Source organism: Ictidomys tridecemlineatus, chromosome 3 (genome assembly GCF_052094955.1).
Source record: "Ictidomys tridecemlineatus isolate mIctTri1 chromosome 3, mIctTri1.hap1, whole genome shotgun sequence".
Lineage (NCBI taxonomy): Eukaryota > Metazoa > Chordata > Mammalia > Rodentia > Sciuridae > Ictidomys > Ictidomys tridecemlineatus.
The window spans coordinates 90,047,490-90,073,464 of NC_135479.1; the positions used below are offsets into that span (position 1 = coordinate 90,047,490).

Consider the following 25,975-nt stretch of genomic DNA (forward strand, 5'->3'; position numbering starts at 1 on the left):
CTTACAGAACAGAAAATAAAATAAAGATATTCTAACAGGAGGGAAGTATTTTTCTGCAATAAAGCCAACATAAAATTAGAGTTCAAAAGTCAGTGAAGTCCATTAACTCATCACAAAACTGTTCACACATTACTGATATGAGGCAAAAATTCAGACAGTCAGTGGCAAGCACCAAGATCAATCCAGCAATGCCAGAATCAATTTTAATTATGTGAAAAGTTTTATATATTGAGTCTAACAGCCAATCTATTCAGAAATTTTAAAGATATTATGAAATTATACAATATAAACTAACCAGTTATTTATCTTTAGTTATTTAACTACATTGATTGTTTGAAGGGGTGTTTAAAAGTGTAGGTGTTTTTTGAAAGTAATTTCTTGCTAACTCATAGAACTGCGAAGTATTAGTCCTCTTCTAAGGAAAAAAAAACAGGAATAAAAATTATCTTCCCTGTACAAAAAATATCTTATAAACGTTGAAAAATAAAAACAAAGCTGGGCAGATAAAATGTGAGAGCAGTTAAAAAGTAGAATACATCAACTTCTTGGTTAATTTGACAAAATGTCTAGCTCTCAAGCATGAAGAGAAGCTTATTTGAAGAACTGGGACCCTCAAGTAGATAGAGGTCATTTCTCTATTAAAGAGTACAATGCAGTATTTGCAAAATGCCACTCTTTCTACACGTTATGATGAGTTTTTTTGAAAATTAATGATCATCTCCAGAAATAGCTATTGTCTGTCTCTGTGGATTTTGACAACACGTATTGTACCATAACACATTACGTGTGGGATTAAAAATACATCAGCAGAACTAGAAAGCAGATGTTTCCTTGTATGTTAGCATACACAAAAAAATAAAAGGCATTTTACTTCAGAAAAAGAGAAAGAATAAAGGATGACACAAACAACAATTTGTTAAAAAACAAATAATCTTTGTTGCAAGTAATCTTAAATCCTTAACTCAAAGTTTTTCTTCTGATTATGCATTAAATTGATTTTTTTCTATTGTGTTCTCTCATATAACTAAAATACTAGAGTGTCTTCTGAACCCTCAAATCAGAATTAGAGAAATAGAATAAAGAATTAGAATTGCCTTTTGAACAATTAAATCCTAATTATTTGGATAGAGGCAGTCCATGTGTTACTTCTAGTTTAACTAAATAATTTGCTAACCAAAATGTGACCACATACAAATATCAATTTTCTTCCTAATTTCAGAGTATATATTGAAATCAAAGGGAAGGAGAGAGACACAGATGTGGGCAAATGTGCTGTGTATTTGGCTTGTTCCAGTGAAAGAGAAACCTATTCAATAGGGTCACAGGAGATTCCTGATTTAGATATTTATATTTATTATGAAATATTGGCTCATATACTTATGGAGGCCGAGAAGACCTCAAACTGCTCTCTGTAAGCTGAAGACTCAGGAAAGCCAGTAGTATAGCTACAGATATTCAAAGATGGGAGGAGCCCTATGTCTCAGCTCAAGCAGAAACAGTGAATTTAATCTTCTGTTGCTTTTTCCTCTATTTAAGCTCTCAGCACATTGGGTACTGCCTACCTGCATTGGTGAAGGCAAGCTTCTTCACCCATTCTACTGATTTAAATGCTGATTTCTTCCAGAAAACACTCCCAAACACAGTTTTACCAGCTATCTGGGCATCTCTTTGCCCAGTCAAGTTCACACATAAAATGAACTACCACAATGAAGAAGATACATAGAAGTAAATGATAGATTCAAAGATAAAGATTTGGATGGAAAGACTTACTAATAATATAATAACCCCCAACATTTATTAAGTGCTTTTCATAGTGTCAATGTGCTCAATACTGTTTGAATGCATGAGGCAATATTAGTTTTTTATTGTAGAAGTATAATTAGTATTTCTATTCCTTAAGTGAGTACAAAGAGAGATGGAGGTATAAAGTGATTTGCCTGTTGTCACACAGCTGGTAAATGGTGGTTATTGATTTAAATTCAAATAGTTTGAATCCAAGTTCTTAAGTTTCAAATTAGGAGTTTGCAGTATAGCAGAGACAGCACAAGGATGGCAGCAAATATAGTTGCAAACTAGGATTCTTGAGCAATCGGTGAAAATTGAATAAATCAATGTCTCTAAGATAAATCTAGTAAGTGCCCTTATTTAAATGCATGAGCTATTGTGCAATTTTAGCCTTCAAATTTATGTGCTCTTGTTTTTCTGCTTTGTTCCTTTTTTGTGTAAATTTGGGCATTGATTCGAAAACTCTTTCACCTAGTATTAAACAGGCTCTGCTAAGAATTCCAGGATACCAGGGAAAAATCTCTTGCTGAGAGAAGACTTGCTATCTCCCTGACTGACATTCTCTATTGCCTTTGCCTCCCCTTTGATCCCAGAACTATGAAACTTGAAGTTCCAACAATTGTTCAGAGAGTGACCCTTCTGCTTTCCCTGTGAAGGTGACAAGTAGGTGGCAAAGCAGGGCATGAGAAGTAAGCCATTATAAAGCCTCTTTGGAGTGGGTCATGGATTCAGGGGAATCCTCAGAGGTTATGTGCAAAATGATACCAGGCTATCTGATCACAAAACCTTGCAAATAATTGTCGACTCTTCATTGATCAACAATTGAAAATATCAGAGGTTAACTTTAACAATAAGCTTGGAAAATGTCACCCCCCTCCCATTCCCTGCCAATCCTCAGAAGGGTTCTAAACTTTTATCAATTTTATTCTAATAAATGTGTTCTCAATTTTATAACAGAAGGAGCAAACAGTCTAAATCTGGGGCTTTGTGCCACTTTCTATTTCAAAAGGCTTACAAAGATGGGAATCTGCAGAAGGGAGATGAATATTCTGTTTTTATTAAATCATAGTAATATGATAATATTATTATATTTGCTAGCATTATGATATTACTAACAATAGGTAACATATAGTGAGTCCTTATTATATGCTCCTGGGAACTGTGTTCAGTTAATACTCCTACATTTATCATCTCATTTAATCTTCACAACAGTACTCTGAAGTGTGTTCCTTGGAGTCCTCTGCCTGATGAGTCTTAGATTTTAAATAACTCCTTCAGAGAGCCTCATCCTTAAACTCACTCTCTCATTCTAGGTTTTGTGTTCTTATCAGTGTCTAAGAAAGGGTAAAAAGTCCAAGCAATTACCTGAATGTTAGGGCAATTTCCTGGTTACTTGATGTTAGTTTGCTACATTAGTCCAAAGACTTTATCTCTGATACCAAGTGTATTAGTCTGCTAGGGCTACTATAACAAAATACCACAGATTGGGTGGTTTAAACTACAGAAATTTATTTTCTTGCAATTGTGAAGTCAGGGTGTCCAAGATCAAGGTGTACCAAGTTTGGTATCTCCTGAGGCTGCCTCTTTGACTTGAATGTGGTCATCTTCTCTTGTACCCACATGACATTTTCTCTGTGTGTGTATGCATTCCTAGTGTTTCTTTATTCTTATAAGGATGCAGTCACACTAGTTTAAGACAGTTCCTTATCCCCAAATATAGTAACGTGTTGAGTTATTCTGACTTCAACATATAGTTTGGAGGAACATAAATCAGCCCCAACACTTGTTGTCACAGATATGAAATGCCTCAGAGACTGAGTTTCCACTTCTATGTAATTATCAGCAATCAATAGGTAGATCTCAGCTTTATGTATGATGTTAATACAAATGATGTTACCATCATTCATTAATTCATTTAATCAAAACAATACACAAACCCATGACATTTTTCAAAGGATAAGGAGATACAAATGGCAAGTGCTAAACATTATAGGCAGTGGATAAGAGTATGTAAAGTACCCCAATTTCTACAAAAGATCTGAGAATTTAAAAATAATTTAATGATCAACCTTCTTTTATGATCTCTGTCTTTTAAAGTAAACTTTTAGAGAACAAAAATTCTAAAATAAGAATATAACGTTGCATACAAACTATATTTTCTCAATGCTCTGAGCTCTCTTCTCTGGTTTGATGCATTCCCTAATCTCTGAATCTGTGGAGTTCATTGTTCTGTAAGGAGGATGCAGAAGTACAGAGAAATCTGCTGGGCATGCACTTATGGAAAATACTTCATTGTTATGTGTGTCCTGAATCCAACTTTAGGACAGCTAATAAAATAAGTAGTCCAGAGCAGTGCAATTTAGACTGCATTCTGAAGAAGGCAAATTTTATGAAATATTGCATAACTGTTATGATTATATTGGGAAAATTGAATGATTTACTGTTCTCTTCTTGAAGATTCAGCTTGAATGTAACTAATGGATCTGTAAACTTCTGTATCAAAATGCCATTTTATCAGTGTTTTTAAAGAAACATAATGTTTATCTATATTGCTCAAAATTGTTCTGTGGGCCCAGTAGGTATACAAAATGCTATCCAAAATGCTTTCAGGGAACTTAACTTTGTTCTTGATCTAGGGAAGATTCTTAAAAAGAAGAGAAATGGTAAATCAAGTTTAACTGAAGGTATAAATGGAAAACAAAAAAGACAAATCTAGTTTTGAAAAATTATAGAGAAAAAAAAGTACAGTATGATACCAAGAATAGTGGAGAGAAGGATAATTTAAAAACAAACAAATTGGCTAATTACAGCATGCACACACTTGACAGGGTCAATACCAAAAACCAAAGACCTCTTTCTTAATCCAAGTATCTACTCTATAAAGATGCAGCTATATGTAACAACGTGTTATAGTACTCTATTAAACCCTTAGTATGACAAACAAGTCAAAACTGTCCTGTTGAAGGACTATCCAGTGATAAAGAAACTGATTCATAATTGCAATGCAGAAAACTTAAGAGTGCAATAGAAGTATTACACTGCATTTGCAATGAAAGCTTAGCGTGTTTTGTGTGCTTTTACTTCTACTGAAGGAGTGCAAGGAGCAATCCTATGGTCTTCAAGGCAAGTGTGTGCCAAAGAAAGTTGAGAAGGCTGACTTTAGTGATCTCATCTTAGAGTTATCTGATGTACTCTCTGGGGACAGCTTTGAACACCAAGTGGCGAGGTATGACATGGAATCTTTTAACACATTTCTTTTTCTTTCCTATCTTTGCTGTTCTAGATAGAGTCCCAACATATGAAGATTAAACATCCCTGCCCTTTTCAGTGGTTTAATGGTTGGTACTATTGGGCCATTAACTCCTACTGTTAACGAAGTAGGAGAGAAGAAACTGGAGAAGGTAAAAGAAAGAAAGAAAGGGTAAGAATGTTCCAAATAGTAGTCATAGATATGATGGATTACCAAGGAAGATTCTGGGATCTTTGGAACTGCTTTTCAGGGAGACTCCAAGATGGGAAAGAGACCCAACTAGAACTAGTTGAATGAGCTTGGGAGGAAGCATCCTGAGGGGCATTGTTCCAATTTCCTGAAGCTTAGTATGACCTGGCTGAGGATTTTCTATTTTAATCACAGATTGAATTCTTTCTTCTTCGTGTTCATGAAGACTCAATTTGCACACAGCACTTGACTTTCTGGCCTCTCTGCAGGAAGAATGCCTACCCATGCTGTATTAGTTAGCTATTGCCACAATGCAGCTGCAGAACAAATCACCCCAGTTATTACTTCTCATGGTTGAATGAGCAAGACTCTTCCTCTGGGCCCCCCTCACACACTTGGCTGTGAGCTAATAGGTCCTCTCAGGGAAGGTTGGTCTAGAATGGCCCCCGATGGGCTTAATGAGTTTGCTGCTAAGTGGTTTCTGATCTTCTGGCAGGTTGGCCCATGCTGGTATTTATGGTGGTGACAGGAATCAGAAAGTAAGGAAGTACATAAGACATTTTGATACTTGAACTTCTATTTGACACTACTAATTCTGCCACATTCTGTCGGTCAAAGCAACTCAGGAGCTCAGTCCAGATTCAAGGGGTGTAGAAAAGAAGCTATTTGATGAGAAAATCTGCAAAACCCAAGAGATTATGGGGAAGGAAAAAAAAATAAGGTCATTTTTATAAGCATTCTACCATATAAGCCTAGATACTTTTTGCCTAGTTCCTCTCTGGCTACTCTCAGTAGATTCTAGAACCCCAAGAAGTCCAAAGCAAGTGGAGAGGTGATCTTTCAGTAGGGCATCCTTCCATCCTGTACGGGGAGAGAGATCCATTGACTGAGCTTAGACTCTGTGACTTGGGACAGGGATTGATGATACTCTTATTTTAAACTTTGGGAGCAGTTTACTAATAATAAAAAATGGAACATAACCTGGAGTACAATATGAAGACAGAAATTTAGGACAAGATCATGCACACACTGGTAGGAAAATAAAATTTAAAGCCAGAGGCAGAATTTGGAGGCAGAAAGAAAAGAGAACAAAACCTGAAAGAGAATTAGACGCATTATCCCTGAGGCACAAACAAATTAAAAATTTGGTTGGAAAAGCAAAGCTCATTACAGATTCCATGCTGCATCCTCTGACCAAGGGTGTTGTTCTGACAGTGAAGGTGCTTCAGCAAAAATCACTAGATTCAACTGAATGTTCTTTGTCTTGTCAGAATTGCCCTCCTCTCTCCATCACTGAAATCCATGAAAAGCACATGCAGAATATTAACAGGTTTTGTGGTTACATAAAATCACCATGGAAAACATTAAATCTGTTCACCATTGTCAGTCAGAATGAACAGCATGTGCTTCGTTTTCATTTACTCTGAAACTGCAAAACTGCAGGCTTGAGTCTGAGGGTGTGGTTCAATGGTAGAACACATGTCTAGTATAGGTGAGACTCTAGGTTTGATCCCCAGCACAGGAAACAAAAGAAGTATGCTTTAGAGAGATCACCAAACTTTCTCTTTGTTTTTTTAATAGTTGTCAGGGAACACATTTTCTTTTTTCTGGTTTGGGGTTAGGCAAATCATGAAGGCTATAGACTATTATATTAAAAGAAAAGGCTAAGAAAACTAGAACAAATGAGAGTACAAAGCATAAAGTTATTAATAAAATTACTCAATAATAGAAGAGTTAATTACATGGAAGATGATAAACATTGCAACTTGATAAAAAAGAGAATATTAGAAAGTGGATAAAAACAACTATAGCTGCATGACGAAATCTGTCAAAGACCCTCATAGCTGTCGGAAGTGATACACCAACTCTGAAAGTACTTGAATGCCCAAAATATGAGATTTTTTTACTGGTTCAGAACCACTCCCTGCCATGTGACCCATAATAAAAATTCACTACAGAATGCCAGCCTTTCAGTAGAGTCTCATGACTTTAAATTTACTAAATTTATGGTACATATATTTTCACCACCTTGTTTCACAGATTTTTCCATAACACCTCTAGAGGGTGGAAGATAGGCCTTATTATTTCTGTTTATGTGTATGTGCGTGTTTAAGATGGAGAAACTTGAAGACCAGCATCTTTTAAGAGTCTTGTCTATTGTCAAATGCATAGCATTCAGTAGGATGTCTGTTACATTTAAAATTGGGATCTGGTTTTCTATTCAACTGCAATATTGACTTGCAATAAGGACATGCTGGTTTTATTCATGGCTGCTTGGAGCTTTGGGATTTCCCTTTAGAATAATGCCATCCTCTTGCATGATCAATTCGGTATCTCTGGGATTCCTATAAAACAAATTCCATGTTCCTCTGCCTGGGCTTGAAAGGTCACACATTCTCATTAGTGCCTCCCTATCCTACTCTCCCTCCTACCTAGCCCCTAGCTTCTGTGTGGTGTCCCCTTCTCTACTCCCAGAGCCATGAGACAGGAAAGATGACATAGAATGCATGGGGTGGGACATCTTCAGTCCCCATGTGGAAGGTAAGGAATCTGCCACAAGGACGTGGAAACTGTCTTGTCCACGTGTATATTTGGAAGTGGCTGATTTGGAAATAGCAAAGGTGTCCTTTGCAGGCAACTGTTGCTGCTGTCCCTGTGATTTACTTGTTGGCTGGCAGCTAGAGAGTCACACTCTTAGGTCTAGGCATACATCTTAGAGTGGGTGGTGACAGGGTGAAGTCTCTGTGTCTGGCAATGATCGTGTCTATCTTTCTTTCACACAAAAAGAATAAAAGAGGCTAGGGTTTCATATGCTAAGTTTTATATATCTTCTCCATTTGAAGAGTATATTCTGTTTCTATTATTGGGTAGGAAAAAATAACACTAGATTTAGATTTCAGTCAATCCTGGTTATATATATGTTGTTTCTACCAGCTACTAGATGAACAGTCTTGGGAAAGTTGGGTGGCCTTTCCTGAAGTTAGTTTCTTTGCTGTCAAATGGATATAGTCAATTATCTCTCTATTAAGGTCATTTTAAGGATTAAATAAGGATTAAATTAAATAAGCATCTATCCAGTGCTATTCCTAGGCAAACTAGGCACTCAGGCCCAAGGATAATTGAAGAAATAACAATATTTTTTGCTTAATTTCCAAAGTAAACACATAACAACAACAAAAATCCAATTGCCCCAGACCTCCAGAATTATAAATTTGATTAATTTCTCTTTATATATTTATCCAAATCTTGAGCTTCTACCTTAGTGTACATTAGAGCACTTTAGGCATTAATATGTGGTTTAAACATATATTGAATGACTTTTGCATATTAAACTGGCTGCTATTGGGATATAGAGACACAGGCAGAAATTAGAATCTAGGCACAGTATATAAAATATGAAGTGGCAGAGTGTAGACCATAAATTCACTGGAATCCCAGAGAAGAAAGAGGCTCTAAGAAGTTATGATTATCCAAGAAGACATGATGAATGCAAGGTGGCTTAAAGCTGGAGAGGTGAATTGGACTTAGTAGACAGAGTAGCTAGAGAAAGATGTGCCTTCTGGGGTGAAGAGTGATGCTTGGAAACACAGGAATCAGAACAGCACATACACAGCTATGATAAAATGAGATCCTTCTGCATGAGCCCAGGATGTGATTTAAGCACAAGGTATGTGAGAGAGCCTTGGTCTTTGATAGGCAGGGAAGATGCAGACTATAGAAGGCTTCAGAACTAAGTGAGATTTAACTTTGATTTAAAAACGGCAAGAAGATACTATAGTTTCATTAGGAAAAAGTAAGATCTTTAATTTATTGGCCGTATATAGAATAAATGGGATATTATGATTTGGGTCTGGAAACTTACCCCAAAAGCTCATGTGTTGAAAGCATGATGTCCAGTGCAGCAATGTCCAGAGCTGGAGCTTTGGAAAGTGTTTGGATCATGAGGACTTTAACCTCTTAAATGGATTAATTCACTAAGTGGATTAATCTATTAATAATTAAATGGACTACTGGGAGGTGAGACCTAATTGGAGGAAGTAGGTGCCTGAGGGATGTTCCCTGGAAGGGTTTGTCTTCTCCCAATCCCCTTCTTCCCTTTGCTTCCTTTCTGCCATGAGCTGACAGCTCTCCTCTGCTGCATCCATTTGCCATGATGTTCTGTCTTATCTCAGGGCCAGAGCAATGGACTGAATTGCTCTGAACTGAAGCCCTTGAAACTGTGAGCCAATATAAATATTTTCTGTTGTTCTTGTAGGGTATTTTTGTCATAGTGATGAAAAGTTGAGTAAGACATTGGACTAGGAAAAAAAAATGAAAATCCTATTTAGCAGATTTTGATGCAGAGAATCAGCATTTACTGTGATAGTAAAACTCTATACTTGCTGTCCTGGAGATGAGGTAAGGATCTAATCACCTTCAAAGCAAGAAGATTGGTAGTGGGAACATAACAAAGAGACATTTTCAGTCATTTATTGTGAAATTATTGACAAGACTTAGAGATGCACAAATTATAGAAGGAGACAGGCAAACTCCTTCTTAGATGAAAGACAAGATAAAGGTGAAGCTCTTGTGTTAAGTTGGGAAGAGGGTCTCTTTGCCAGAAAGATCATGAGTTAGGTCTTGAGACTTCTGCACTAGTGGAAACGCATGCTCATGGAGACATCTTCCAGATTATTGCAGACACTAGAACCCATGTTGATATAAGGCAGGTTTCCTAACAGTATCTTAAACCTGTTCTCATAATGCTGACCTCATCTCCAATTCTAATAATATACAAATATGGTTCGTAAAGGATAAGAACCAACTTTCAAAAAGACAGCAAAATGATTAAGAAAGAAGAAGAAAGGGAAAGTCAAAGGAGATGATTGCATCTCCTGATTGTTTCCAGACAGCCCTCTCATTAGTGGGGTTAACAAACTGATGGGGTGGGCAGTCACTTTGGTATTTCCTCTTAGGTAGGTATTATGAATTTTTCTTTAGGCAATCATGAACTTTGTAGGATCCACTCTTCCCCAAGTTTTCATAAATTTAATTTTTTAAATTTTGAAAGAGTGTATCTTTTCAATTTCTGCTCAGTGGAGCCACTCAGTGGAAAACTTCATGTTATATTCATATTTATATATATTCTCTTCTCACCTTGTTTCATTTATGCCTCCCCTGTGTTAACTGATGTGGGTAAGTTGAAAATAGATGAGTAGTTGATTTAACAAAAATCCACTCAAATGCATTCTCTATCACTATAAATCTTCATTTTGTCAGTTTATCTAGCCTAGTTCTGGTAAAGCCAAGGTGAAGTGAGCCTGGAATTTTGTGCTGCCCACTGAAGTGTCCAACAACTTTCATGTTTTCTCTACAACATGGCTAAATATGGAGAACATGCCATCTGGTCTTCACATCCAACTTTTTAAAACAAGCAAAATGCTCTGAAGTATGCCTCACCACTTCTTGGTCTTCTCTCCATTTCAATAAATAGTCACATTATAAGTTTTTCACAATTTTTTTTTGTTTTGTTTTGTTTGCTTGACTTTTTTTTGGTACCAGGATTGAACCCAGGGGGTGCTTAATCACTAAGCCACATCCCCAACCCTTTTTAGTTTTTATTTTGAGAAAGGGTCTTGCTAAGTTGCCTAGGGCCTCAATAAGTTGCTCAGGCTGGGTTTGAACTTGCAGTCGCAGTCCTCCTGTCTCAGCCTCCCAAGTCACTGGGATTACAAGCATGAGACACTACACCCAGCTTCCCACTGGTTTTACTTCCTGATCATCAAATTTGTTTGGGGGGATTTTCTGCTCTTTAAAACTCAACTCTTTCAAAGCCTGTAAGTGCTTTCTGAAGGAAACCATCTCCAGATTCTCACTAAGCAGGGTGCATGTTGAAGGAAATGTAGAAGGTTGAAAAGCCATCAGACACATCCTCAAAGGACAGGTATTTAAGAAGGTTAAATGAAGCTGATCCCCTCCTGCTTCTCATGGGAGGGTTGTGAAGTAGTCATGATGTGCTTGTACAGTGGGATTCTCTTTCTCCTGCACCTTCTAGCAGCATGCCTGCTTCAAGCTCACTGAACACTGCATCTGTCTAGCTTGCAAAATGTGAAATCCATGCTTCAGAGCATCGATGGGCTCAGTAGTGGAGAAGAGAGTTATGGGGTGGAGGAGAGAGTGATGTGGCTTCCAGGTATGTATCCAAGTCCATTTCTTGGAAGAAAACAAAATTATTTCTATTTTAGTAACTTATAAAGTGTCACAAGTAGGCTTTCTTTTTCAGAATGAGAGAGAGAGAGAGAGAGAGAGAGAGAGAGAGAGAGAGAGAGAGAGAGAGAGAACAGAACATTTATTTCCCAAACTGGGAAGTACACAGTATGTAGACTATTTTCTTACTTTAGAGTCCTTGGAATATTATTTCTAGAAAACCATATGCAAAGATTGTTTTTGATTAAAGAGTGGTTGATGGTTTCTTCTTCTACATATGCTATATTTCTCTTGCTGATTGATGGCAATGGAATAATTCCAGGGTGAATATGATATAAGGCTAAGAGATCAACATTACTTTCTTGGTGAATTGATTACTTTCTCTGAATTTATAGTTCCTACCAGCACTGCAAATTAATATGGTTGATGCACTTAGTTATTCTGATTGTGTTTTACATTTAAATTCAGGCAGCTTAGACATTAAAATATTGCAAGTTTATAACTCATAATCAGATGGTAGGTCCTGTGAACAAGAGGAGGGATTTGTATCATGTCTCAATAGAAAGTGTTTTTTAAATAGTTGTGTATCATTATGTTGGATACTATATTCTGTATCATAAAATATTTGTCTGGGCATCTATTGCTCATTAGATCAGAATGCATTTAATTTTAACATGTGACTTTAGGTTGACATCTAGCACAATGAATATATGCACAAATAGCATATTCTATATTATACATAGTATATACATATATAAACAATAAATTTTATATGTATATATGTAAAATTACTATATGGGTTTAATGTGGTTTAAAAATTATGTTCATGTATGTGTAATAATTTAACATACGAGGAAAGCTTTAATTTTTTTTCCAGATACACATCCTTCCTATTTTCAAGTTAACCAGGAGAGAGAAAATATATTGTAAATGTTGAATTTTTTTTCTCCTTTGACAGAGGAACAAGAATTGTTACTTTGTGTTATGGTTTAGATATAAGGTATCCTCCAAAAGCAAATGTGTGGGGCAGTGCAAAAAGTTTAGAGATGAAATGATTAGCCTTAACTGAACCAATGAATTAATCCTCTGATAGGGATTAAGTGGGACAATAGCATGGCTGGAGGAGGTGGTTCATTGGGGGTGTGACTTTGGGGTTTATATATTGTCCCTGGTGAGCAGAGCTCTCTGCTTCCTGGTGAACATGTTCTGAGCTGCTTTCCTGCTCTAAACCCTCCCACCATGATGTTCTACCTCATCTCTGACCAAGAGCAATGGAGCCAGCTGTCTATGGACTGAAACCTCCGAAACTGTGAGCACCAAATACATTTTTGCTTCTCTAAAATTGTTCATGTCAGTTCTTTTGGTCACAGCAGCAATAAAAAGCTGAATAAAATACCTTGCAAGTTATAACTTCATATCCTATATGCCGAAATACAGATTTTTAGAACTAAGACTTTTGAAATGACCTATTTTAACCTCCTGAGATTCCAGGTGAATAAACAAAACCCCAAATCCCAGGGACACCAGTGGGTCAGGACATACCCTTTTGCATCACTGGCAGTCTGGTTTAGCTCTGTGCTGTTTCTACTTTGTTATGTTTTGTAAATATATAACCACCTGCAAATCAGAATCACAATTCCTATAATTAGTGGCTACTTTTCCTATGGATATCTTCAAGATTTTCCTAAAGGCAACTAAAATCATCAGCACTTTATTAGGTTCTACATTTTTAAAGTTAATTTATTTATTTTAATTAGGTAGATATGACAGCAGAATGCATTTGGATTCATAGTACATAATTGCAGCACAACTTTCCATTTCTCTGGTTGTACATGATGTAGCATCTCACCATATGTACAGTCATACATGTCACTAGGGTAATGATGTCCAGCTCATTCTACCATTAGGGTCAACATTCAGCCTTTGTTTTTTGGGGGATTAGCTTACTTCACTTAGCATGATATTCTCCAACTCCATTGATTTACCTGCAAATGCCATAATTTTATTCTCTTTTAATGCTGTGTAATATTCCATTGTGTATATACACCAGAGGTTTTTTTATTCATTCATCTACTGAAGGACATTTAGGTTGCTTCCACAGTTCAACTATTGTAAATTGAGTTTCTATAAACATTGATGTGGCTCTGTCACTTTAATATGCTGATTTTAAGTCCTTTGGGTATAGCTCAAGGAGTGGGATAACTGGGTCAAATGGTAGTTCCATCTCAAATTTTCTAAGAATCTTCATACTGCTTTCCATATTGATTGCACCAATTTGCAGTCTCACCAGCAATGTAGGAGTGTGCTTTTTTCCTCACATCCTCACCAACATTTATTGCTGTCTGTATTTTTTATAGCTGCCACCCTGACTGGCATGAGATAAAAATCTTAGAGTAGTTTTGATTTGCATTTCTCTAATTGCTAGTGATGAGGAACATTTTTTTCATATATTTGTTGATTGATTGTACATCTTCTGAGAAATGTCTCTTCAGCTCCTTGGCCCATTTATTGATTGGGTTATTTTTTTTTAATTTTTATTTTTTCATGCTTAGCTTTTTGAGTTCTTTATATATCCTAGAGATTAGTGCTCTATCTGATGTGTGAGTGGTAAAGATTTGCTCCCAAGATGTAGGCTCTCTATTCACCTCACATATTGTTTCTTTTGATGAGAAGAAACTTTTTAGTTTGAGTCCATCCCCTTTATTGATTCTTGATTTTAATTCTTGTGCCAAAGGAGTTTTATTAAGAAAGTTGGGGCCTAATCCCACATGATGGAGATTAGGGCCTACTTTTTCTTCCATTAAATGCAGGGTTGTTGGTTCTTTTTTAAAATACTATCTGTCACTCTTTGTCTCTTAATTGATGAGTTTAAGTCATTCAGGGTTATTATTGAAATATGATTTGTATTCCTGGACATTTTGGTTTATTTTTGGTTTTTAACTCAACTTGTTTCTCCTTGATTTGCCTTTCCTTTAGTGTAGTTATTCTGTTTGCTGATTTTCATTGTTGTTTTTCATTTCCTTCTCCTGAAATATTTTGCTGAGGATGTTCTGTAGTGCAGGCTTTCTAGTTGTAAATTCTTTTAACTTTTGCTTATCATGAAAGGTTTAATTTCATCATCAAACCTGAAGCTTAATTTTGCTGGATATAAGATTCTTGGTTGGCATCCATTTTCTTTCAGAGCTTGGTATATGTTGTTCTAGGATTTCTGGCTTTGGGGGTCTGGGTTGAAAAATCTGCTGAAATGTGAATTAATCTCCCCTTATATGTGATCTGATTTCTCTCTTTTGCAGGCTATAAGATTCTATCCTTATTTTGTAAGCTAGGCATTTTCATTATAATGTGTGTTGGTGCAATTTTGTTGTAATTTTGTACATTTGGGGTCCCAGCCTCTTGTATTTGATTTTCCAATTCATTCTTTATGTTTGGGAAATTTTCTGATGTTTCATTAAAGAGATTGGGCATTCCTTTGACTTGAATCTATGTGCCTTCCTTTATCCCAATAATTCTTAAATTTGGTCTTTTGATGTTAGCCCATAATTCTTGGATGTTCTGCTTATGGTTTCTTACCTTCTTCACTGTGTGGTCAACTTCAATTTCAAGATTGTATATTTTGTGTTCATTATCTGAAATTCTGTTTTCTGAGTGATCTAGTCTGTTGGTGATGCTTTCTATTGCAATTTTATTTGTTTTATTGTTTTCTTCATTTCAAGGATTTCTGATTTTTTTTCAGAGTCTCTGTCTCTTTCTTAAAGTAACCTTTTACCACCTGTATTTGCTCTCTTAACTCTTGGTTGGTGTGATCAATGGTTGCCTGTATTTTCTCTTATCTCCTTATTGGAGTGATCAATTTTTGCCTGTATTTGCTCATTTAACTTTTTCTTTAAGTAAAAGATCATTTTAATTATGTACATTCTTAACTCATTCTCTGACATTTCATCAACTTCGCTGTCCATGTATTCTGTTAGAGTAGCATCCTGGGCACTTTATTCCCTTGTTTTTTTCATATTATCTATGTGTCTTCCTTTCTTGAAGGGCAGATGTGAGGTATTACAATTTCTACTCTAAAAATCGTATAGTGTCTGTGCAGATTATATGTACCTCACCTTGGTGTTGGGTTTCCAGACCCTGCTGTTGTCCTGTGATGGATGCTACTGCAACTAAAGGTGGTGGTGACAATAATGGAGGTAACTGGAGATAGCACTGGGGGTGTCCCAAGATGGATGCAACCACTTTCAGAGATGGTACTGAAAAGGTGGGCCTTACAATGGCTTTGGGCTGTCTGTTTCCAGATGTAGCTGTCTGTTGTCACAGATGAAGGCTACTGCTTGGGGAGGGCTATGGCAATTTGGGCTGCAGTATCTCAATATGGTGGTGGGATAGGCCAGGGCTCCCAGGTGGACCAGGGGTTGGTATTGGACCTAACGTGGACCTGGGGTCCTGCATGATGGGGGCACAGTCCTAGGACTGGACCTGGGATCCAGAGTGGGTCCGCTGGTTGGCCGAGGTGGTCCTGGGCCCAGGTTCTACATTTTTCTTCCTATATTGAATCCTCATTCAAAAGCAAAGGAAGATATCATTATGACTATAGAGTATCATTATTTTGAAAAAAATAGTGAAAATAATATGTTTGCCTTAGATCTATGAGTACAGTTTTGTACATATTTTGGATCAAACATATCTTTTCTTAATGTTGATCATCAAAATTGTGAGAAATAAAGTTCCACACTAACCCTCACTATTGCACGGTAAAAACTCTTTTCCCAGGGCTGATGGCAGGCCACGTTAGTGCCCAGAAGCTGTCCTATTAGATGAAATCTGGATGTTATCCTGGGCATTTTGAATACATTCAGGGTTTGTTAAAGATATAATTTATTCTGTTTTTTTTATGGGTGAGAAGAAATGTCCTTTAACTTTAAGATAATTGATGTCATCCGAGTAAAGGTAACTGTATTAGAAATGAGAAACTGATTCATTGGCAACTTTATTAATATAGCAACTGCAGGCTGGAATTTATTGCTTTCATATGACCTTGTTTTATACCAAAAAACATAGGAACAGCTAGATACTATGTATGCATTTTTCTTAAATTGTTGATTAGCTGCTTTTAAAATGATTTGTGTCGTCATTCTCCAAAGCTGAAAGGCTAATTGCATAGCACAAAACTGGCTCCTTGAAAATCATCTTATGCATCTGAGTAAGTGGCAATATCCACTGGTTTCCAAAATTGTAAGCAGCAGTTATAAATCTGTGTGGAGCTTGTCATCTGATATATTATTTTGTGTTTACCTTTCAGGATTTTATATTTCTCAGACTGTACAAAAAGTGCAGTAGAAACTAGTTTTAACAAAATAAGTCACTTATGCTACTTGTTACCCATTGCTACTTGTAAGTAGTCATGTATTATTGCTTTAGTCAATTTTTTTTCCAGAAGCACCAGACTCTCTTGTCATGCAAAGGAATAATTTTAATCCAACTTATGTCTTTTTCCCCCTAACATGTATCTCCAAAGAACAAGATATATTCTTAAAAATACAAGAACACTCATGTTCATGTTTTTTGTCTCCCTTCTGATTTTTAACTTCTCTCTCCCTGTATTCTCTGTGCCCTGTGTAACTCAGAGATCATACAGTTTGAATAAAGCTGAGTGTTATATTGTTGTTCTCTGTCACTTTGTCACCCTCAGCAGTGCCCGTCCTGTGGATTGGTGGGTTTTCATTTGCTAAATTTCTGTCTCTTCTGTCATTGACCTTTGGTAGATTTAGGGAAACAATAGAGGAGGGGTGAAGGGTTTTCCTTGAAGAACTCTGAGAGCTAGTCTGTCTTTAGACTCAGAAAATGTCTCCCTGGGAGCATTGCTCTCTGGGTTCCAAGGTCATGGTTTGGTAAAAGGTGCTGCACTAGCTCTTTCTAGTGCTAGAAGCCATCTGGGGATCTGTCTCCTCACTCTGTTGGCCTGAAATAAGCAGAAGCTGTGCATAGGAGTGGCAGCAATGGAGAAACTACCATTTACAGTTTTCTGTGTCCTCTGGTTAATCAGATTGTAGCTTTCAAAGATGGCACATTGTTTTCACAATATAATTGATTACAATCTCCAGGAAAATGTACTATGTTATTCTGACATTCCCCAAGGAGAGAAAAATAGGCATGCAATGATAATTTTAATAATTACTACAGGAGCAAAGGGTTTAAAAGTGTATAGGGTACTTGAGTACACTATTGCAAGGCCCTCTGCAATAAACCTCTATGATTAAATGGTAGATTATGGAATGGATATTTTTATCTCCAAATTACCATAACCAGTAAGCAGGGGGTTCAGAACCTAAATTTTCAACTTGATGCCTGGGATGCTACTCTCTCCTTTGTAAAATGTGAATCACATTGGTTTCGAAGGATTTATGCAGTACAATTATTGGATTGTCTTTTTTTTTTGTATGATGTTGAAAGGTTATATTTAGTGAAAGGGTGTCTTAACAAGTTTCATTTATTTCTTTGTAGTTCTGCGTTTTATTTCATTTGAATTTCTGTGTTTTGGATGTTAAAATGTTAACATCTTGTATAGCACAAGCTGTGCCAGGTTTTATAGGTCATCTCAACTTTGGTTGGAGTTAATCTTACTGTTGCTATGCAAAAATCTATAATAAGATCCCATCTGCTTTTATAATTGCTGAAGAAAAGTACATTATTGGTATCATTTGGATAAAGTGGAATTCAAATAAAATTGTCTTGCTGAAATTATTACTTTCACATTTTGCTTTTTATATTCTATGAATACTCAATATATTTTCTAGCATGCACTGTGCTTATGAATTTGTATTTAATATCTTTAACAGAAAACTAGATCAATTGTATCAAAACCTCTTTTTCTTTTTTCAGTAAAATTGAGACTTATCATGGATAGAAAGAGGAACAAAGCCCTGTGATAGTACCAGTGGAGCATGCAAACTCTTTGGTCATTCCTCTGTAGCTTTGGGATACTAGGAGTAAAGATAAGCTGAAAAAAACAGAACTCAGGAGCTTTTTACCAAAGACAACAACACATATCTCTTGTTCATTTGCTTTTAGAATATAATACACTGATGGGAGAATTCTTCAATCACTGGAAAGCTGATTTTGACTGCTATATGATATTCACGATCTCTCTCATGTAACTTAAACTTTAAAGTTGTTTTACATTGCTAACATGGCCTCAGTTCAACAATTTGAAGAACTACATTATGTCCATTTGGAGCTGAATTGACATTGGATCATCTCCCTTTTCCTGACTGGGATCCTGTTGCAGATTTGTAGTTAGCAATGGAAGAGAGAGGAAGATTTTCTCTTTGTCCAGGCAATTTTTGAAGAAGCTTAAAGCATAAATCTCATGCAATTAGCATGCCGGCATATGTTAAAAACCTATGCAACTTAGGAAAACATCAACAGGATGATCAAATTGTTTTAAGGTCACCTGAGGAAGAACAGGTGTGGTCACTCAGGAAAAGAAAGCTGAATTAAGTTCCTAAGTGGCTGTTGACTGAGAACTGTAACCCCAAGGGTTACATTTTCTCCTGGACAGAAACCTGTAAGTTAGAAACTCCAGAGTTTGAGCCTCATTAGTAGAGAGAGTAAGTCCAGTAGTGATTCATCCTCCCTGGGGTAAACCTGTTAGACCATGTTCCAGTGTGACACTGGAATTCATCCTTTTCTCCTGTTATCTAAATTTTGATCTTGTTGTTGTTGTTGTTTTTCCCCTAGCATATATTTTCCAGGCTTTGTATTTATTCCTCTTCTTTTGCCCCTGAAGGCTGAGGAAAAAAAGAGGAAGTGGGCAGGAAAGCTTTTACTTGATCAGTAACGTCAAAAGCTGGCCTTGTACTCTGTGGCTTGGTGCTTGTTCAAGGTGGACTTCTCTGAATGGTGCTTCCGTGGATTTCTAGGGGCCCCTGCTCTGTGGATATGGCTGGTCTTCCCCTGATATGAGGGCTGCGTTTTGCTCTTGTTAATCTTGGTGCTCTGGTTCCAGTGTTTCAGAGGTCTCCTCTACCAGGTGACTATGTTGAGGAGTGAGTGCCTTATGACATGGCCGACCCCAGGGTGGTCCTCCTCAGCAGTTTCTAAGGCTCCGTGATGGCTTTCTCTTCTGTAGGGCCCACATCTGTTAACAGGAAACCCTCATGTGCTCTGTGCTTACAAACCCTGGGTAAACAGCCCAGTCCCAAAAGAGAAGCAACACATTGTATCAGCCACCAAAGTGGCAGGATCCTCAGCCCCTCTCTCCTACTCACTAAGCCTCCTAGGTGGGATGCAGACATGGGCCCACTGGGTGGCTTCAATGGAACACGTGGTCCCTCTGTACCTCTTCCTTCTTGAGTTGTTTTAAAAAGGGAAGAGTCTTCCATTGGAGGGAAGATTGTTCCTGGAGCATCCCTTTCACGGCAGAAATTTTTCTTATGAATTCTCTCACAAAATTCTCCCATGTCTCTTATTTTTCTCCATTTAGAGTTTTGTCTCCTTGCTTATCCCGTTCCTCCATGTTGATATAAGTAAAACATGATTGAAAACTGATATTCTATTAAGTGCCTTTCAATATTTATTTTGAATGTATCATTTCTTAGTCTGACTCAATTCATCCTAATGTTTCAGATAAAACTTGCACTGTAACAGCCCATGATTTCGGCTCAGGTGACATGAGGTGACTGAGAGGCACTACCCTGCAGGCACGCTATACTCCAGTTTTTCCCAGAATGACTTTATCTGCTTATTTTTGGAGAACTATCAGTAACACACCAAAAATGAGGGCAGCTGTCTTGGGCCTTAAGTGTGGAAACAGGTGGGTGATGGGCAGGAGGAATGCAGGAGTCAGAGAAAGCCCAGGGCAGTGGGTAGCTGTGGAACGTCCTGTTCCATTTCCTGATCTGAAAGACACGTGAAATCAACTTTGATGCCTGCTCTCTCTTCCTTCCACGCACACGCCCTTTGTGTCTCTTCTGATTATAGGCATTCTCGGTATTTGGACTTACTATCACAGAATATAACATTCAGAGGGGAGAATTTAGGGTGCTGTACTACCGCAGCCTGTGGATTTCTTTCCATAATATCTTAGTTGAAGAGAGGAACTGTATCTTGCTTATTATTTTCCCTGAGCCCCTAACAGCTTGCCTCATGTACAATCAGTAAGCCTTCAGTGAATGAGTGATTGAGACAGAGAGGGAGGCATGCAGACCGAGATTTCCCCAGCTCCTGCTTTCTAGAAAGGGTTTTGTCTCCTTGTTTATCCCTTTTAGAAGAGTTGGGGTGGAGAAAGAGAAAACTGCACTTAACATTTGTTTGTAACAATCTTTCTTCTATTAAAGTGGTTCCTCTTTCATCTATGCCCTGTGACTGCATGCGTGGGAGGAAGTTATAAAATTATTTGTAAAAACATTGACAGATAATTCATTGTACGAATATATATATATTCATAAATATATATTCTTTATTTAGAGCTATGCGTCATCATATCATGTGCCATATTCGTGCTTAGAATTCATTTATTCAATTGAAAAAGATGACGTCTAACTTTTATTATCCCAGACATGGGTGGCTTGCTTTTTTCGTTTGAGAGAATAATCCTTCCTTCTTGTCTTTGCTTTAGTATCCAAAATAAGCTTTTGAAGATGCCCCCTCCCCTTTTTTTCATTTTTCTATTTTCTGTAATAAATGTCAAAAATATCCCCCAGGTTTTTAAACAGGGGTAGACACTGTTATCCCTCTGCCTATTTTCTTCTCTTCGAGTGATTAGAGTTTACTGTTCTACAGCTCTTCAATAGGATTTTCCTGGAAATGGAGTTACATGTAAAAGTATTAACTTATGGCATTATGTACAGCATCAGGAAGGATAAAATATTATGAAGAGAGAGAAGCTGCATTATTTTGTTTAATAGGATTGGTGCAATAAATAGTCCTTAAAGAACATGCTTCAGTTCCACTTGGTGCATTCTTTCTAAATTTGCCATGAAATGTATTTTACTGATAAGAGTCTGCGTTGTGATCCATTTCTCTAAAAGGCTGGTTAAGAGAGCCACACTATAAGACATTTCCACAGAGTCTCACGGTACTTCACTGAACGTAAGAATTTCCATTCTGATACTGGTGGGAACAAAATACATATCTTACCAGCTCATGTTTTATGGCTCTCCTTCTCACTTGGAACATGAAATACTGAGCCTTACACATCAACACTTCATGTACATTTATGTCTCAACAATATAGCTGCTTGTTTTCAGTAGGATACATAAACAAACATAAAACTTTTCTAAGAAAATATTATAAAAAATTTTTGAAAAATATATCAATGAAAAAAATCATTGCAGCCCTCAAAAAACGGGACTTTTGCTTTTCTTTTAGACAGGAGAGATCAAATGGAACTGTTTATTGTTAGGTATATATCTCTTTCTGACTCTAGCACAGATTTTCCAAAGAGAAGTCAGGTATGAATTTTTATCAGACTAGGATTAAATTCTTGACTTCAAATGGAAGGTCTCTTCCCCACAGTGGCTCTCAAAGTATTCACCTGGAAAATGGGGTTCAATTAGGTTCCACCTGCTCTGATCTCTGCTTATAAGGCTGAGGACAATGTCAACAGGCCAGGGAGGGCTGTACTGCCCTGATCTTCCCTCTTGGTGACTTTGTTATATCTATGAAGAGATCTAGCTATCCTTTGATGCAGTTGGTGATGGTCTCTCTTCATAAACATGCTCTTAGAATGGTGGCTGAGAAAGTCCTAGAGATCACAGTGAGAAACAGACCCAGAACTCAGCATCTATTGATTGGAGTTTTCTTTGGATTTCCATACATTCTGGAAAAAAGCAATGTTTTAACTGGTTTCACAGTTTGGCCATCTGAGGAGTCCTAAATAAGGTCCTGTGGACCACGAGATATTTTTTTTATTACCACATATAGAGATTTGAGGAGGTTTGACTTGTGCATCTCCATTTTGAGGGTTATTTATTGAAACGAACTCTCCCAAGTGATATTCACAACCAACCTCTCAGTGGTTTCTCTCACACTCTTAACAATACAAAAAAACACTAGAGCAACTAAACTTGGTAGTGTTGCATTGAGAAATTTCCTGAAGAGTTTGTTTTGTTTCTGCACTGGAGATGGAACCCAGGGGTCTTATACAAGCTAGGCAAGTGCTTTACTAGTGATCCACACACCAAATCCCTGAGATTTTTATGCATATGAAATCAGGAATAGAGATCTTAAAATGAACAACCCAAAATGTAAAGGCACTTTGAAGTAAGAAAAAATGTAGTATTTACTCTTTAGAAATTATAAGGAAAAAAAATAGAAAAGTGTTATGGTATGTTTGGATTCACAATCCATACATTTGTGGTATGGATATGGTACGTTTGGATGTATGGCATCCCTCAAAATATTCCATTAACGCAGGAATAGTCAAAGGGGAAAATGATTAGATTGTGAGAGCTGTAACTTCATCAGTCCATTCTAGTTTGATGGACTGATTGGGTGCCATAGCAGGCAGGTCAGGTGTGGCTGGAGGAGGTGGAACAACGGAGGTGTGGCCTGCAGGGGTGCATCAACCCTGTGGCCCCTCCCCTCACTATCTCGGCTTCTCTATCCCACCATGAACTGAGCAGCTTTCCTTTGCTGGGTCCCTCCTCCAAGATGTGCCACCTCACGTTGGGCCATACCAATGGAGTCAGCCATCTATGGACCGAGACCCAAATACATATTTTTCTGTTTCAGTTGTTGTTTGGGGAGTTTTGGTCACAGTGATGCAGAAGCTGACTAAAACAAGAAGCATTCTAGGTCATGGTTTCATTGTGTTGAGGTTGATTTACATACTTGAAAAAAATATTCACAAACCTTATATTTCTAACCTGTTCTCTCTATTTTTGGACATTGATTTTGGAGTGTATGTGTGTGTAAAGTAGATTTCTAATAGTGAACACCCCAATTCATAACATCACAAGTATAGAAGATAAGAATTTTATTTACACTGCTTTGAATGGTGCCTATTGCTCTCAGAAAAAAAATTACTCTGAAATACAAAATCAACATAAAGAAAATGGGACTGATAAGAAAATGGGATTCATCATATCTAAAATAGATTACAGGTCAACTATAAATAGATTCCACAAAAATTATAAATATGATAGAGATAATAAGGAATGATAGAAATGTTAATATAAAGAAATCATCATGGATCAAAGATAAAGTTACTAAGTATAATGCTGGCTCTGACTAGAAAGTGGTTCTGTTATGATTGCTTGGATCTGACCTGATTTGAGCTTCCCATTATTTTTCTGTTTGGCCAATTTCCAGCAGTCTTGGAGAAGCAACTCAAGAGAAGTAAATTCTATTGTATCATGGTTGGAAAGGTGCCCAGTAAGTAACAAGCTTTTTGATACAGAGGCCCCACATTCTCATATATGCTATACTAAAGAATCAGCTTCTCTCCGTTTTGTGTTTTGTCTTGTCCCTAATCCCAAACTTCATGAAAATATAAATTCTGCTATTAATTGAAATACAAAATTCAAAACCATATTTGCTTCCACAAATATCACCATAATTTTAAACTGCTAAGATATCAACTTATTATTTTTTACCTTTCACTCTTCTTTTTCTAATGCTACCTAGTTATTATCCTAAACAGTAAAATATGTATTCTTAAATTTTATTTGAATGATACCTGAGTTATATATAATTTATTCTACAAAACACAATCAAACTTCTTTGTAAGCTTCCATTTTTGTGAGCAATATATAGTTGATCCTATTAATGACAATTTTTTAACTTTTCACTGAATATTTTGGCAGAATTATTTTTATAGATATTGCTAATAGGAAAAAGTACTGATCTATGGAAATAAGTATTAAGGTTCCTCAAAAGACTAGAAATGGAAACAACTATATAATCCAGTATTTTTTTTTTTTTTTTTTTTTTTTTTTTTTTTTTTTTTTTTTTTTTATTGGTTGTTCACAACATTACAAAGCTCTTGACATATCATATTTTCATACATTAGATTGAAGTGGGTTATGAACTCCCAATTTTCCCCCAAATGCAGAATCACATCGGTTATACATCCACAGTTTTACATAATGCCCAATTAGTAATTGTTGTATTCTGCTACCTTTCCTATCCCGTACTATCCCCCCTCCCCTCCCCTCCCTTCTTCTCTCTCTACCCCATCTACTGTAATTCATTACTCTCCTTGTTTATTTTCCCATTCCGCTCATAACCTCTTATATGTAATTTTGTATAGCAATGAGGGTCTCCCTTCATTTCCATGCAATTTCCCTTTTCTCTCCCTTTCCCTCCCATCTCATGACTCTGTTAAATGTTAGTCTTTTCTTCCTGCTCTTCCTCCTTGCTCTGTTCATGGTTGCTCTCATTATATCAAAGAAGACATTTGGTATTTGTTTTTTAGGGATTGACTAGCTTCACTAAGCATAATCTGCTCTAGTGCCATCCATTTCCCTGCAAATTCTATGATTTTGTCATTTTTTATTGCTGCATAGTACTCCATTGTGTAAAGATGCCACATTTTTTTTATCCATTCATCTATTGAAGGGCATCTGGGTTGGTTCCACAGTCTAGCTATTGTGAATTGTGCTGCTATGAACATCGATATGGCAGCATCCCTGTAGCATGCTCTTTTAAGGTCTTCAGGAAATAGTCCGAGAAGGGCAATAGCAGGGTCAAATGGTGGTTCCATTCCCAGCTTTCCCAGGAATCTCCAAACTGCTTTCCAAATTGGCCGCACCAATTTGCAGTCCCACCAGCAATGTACAAGAGTACCCTTTTCTCCACATCCTCGCCAGCATTTGTTGTTGTTTGACTTCATAGTGGCTGCCAATCTTACTGGAGTGAGATGGTATCTTAGGGTGGTTTTGATTTGCATTTCTCTGACTGCTAGAGATGGTGAGCATTTTTTCATGTACTTGTTGATTGATTGTATGTCCTCCTCTGAGAAGTGTCTGTTCAGATCCTTGGCCCATTTGTTGATTGGGTTATTTGTTATCTTATTGTCTAATTTTTTGAGTTCTTTGTATACTCTGGATATTAGGGCTCTATCTGAAGTGTGAGGAGTAAAAATTTGTTCCCAGGATGTAGGTTCCCTATTTACCTCTCTTATTGTTTCTCTTGCTGAGAAAAAACTTTTTAGTTTAAGTAAGTCCCATTTGTTGATTCTTGTTATTAACTCTTGTGCTATGGGTGTTCTATTAAGGAATTTGGAGCCCGATCCCACAATATGTAGATCGGAGCCAACTTTTTCTTCTATCAGACGCAGAGTCTCTGATTTGATATCAAGCTCCTTGATCCATTTAGAGTTAACTTTTGTGCATGGCGAGAGGAAGGGATTCAGTTTCATTTTGTTGCATATGGATTTCCAGTTTTCCCAACACCATTTGTTGAAGATGCTATCCTTCCTCCATTGCATGCTTTTAGCCCCTTTATCAAATATAAGATAGTTGTAACTTTGTGGATTAGTCTCTGTGTCCTCTATTCTATACCATTGGTCCACTCGCCTGTTTTGGTACCAGTACCATGCTGTTTTTGTCACTATTGCTCTGTAAT

General features: G+C 37.0%; 1 protein-coding gene across 4 annotated transcripts in view; it reads left to right on the plus strand.

Moving 5' to 3' along the window:
* The window catches only part of LOC144376279 (uncharacterized), a 124,596-nt gene that overhangs the window by 71,452 nt on the left and 27,169 nt on the right, over window positions 1-25,975 (plus strand). For 3 of the 4 annotated variants that reach the window (XR_013436562.1, XR_013436563.1, XM_078043470.1), the window contains exon 4: window positions 23,720-23,782. The exons of the other annotated variant lie outside the window; for it this stretch is intronic. Coding sequence is in view for 1 of the 3 variants with exons in the window: in XM_078043470.1 (XP_077899596.1) it covers window positions 23,720-23,782 (63 nt within the window). In the remaining 2 variants the exon portion in view is untranslated. The remainder of the gene's footprint in view (window positions 1-23,719; window positions 23,783-25,975) is intronic. 4 annotated transcript variants of the gene reach the window in all.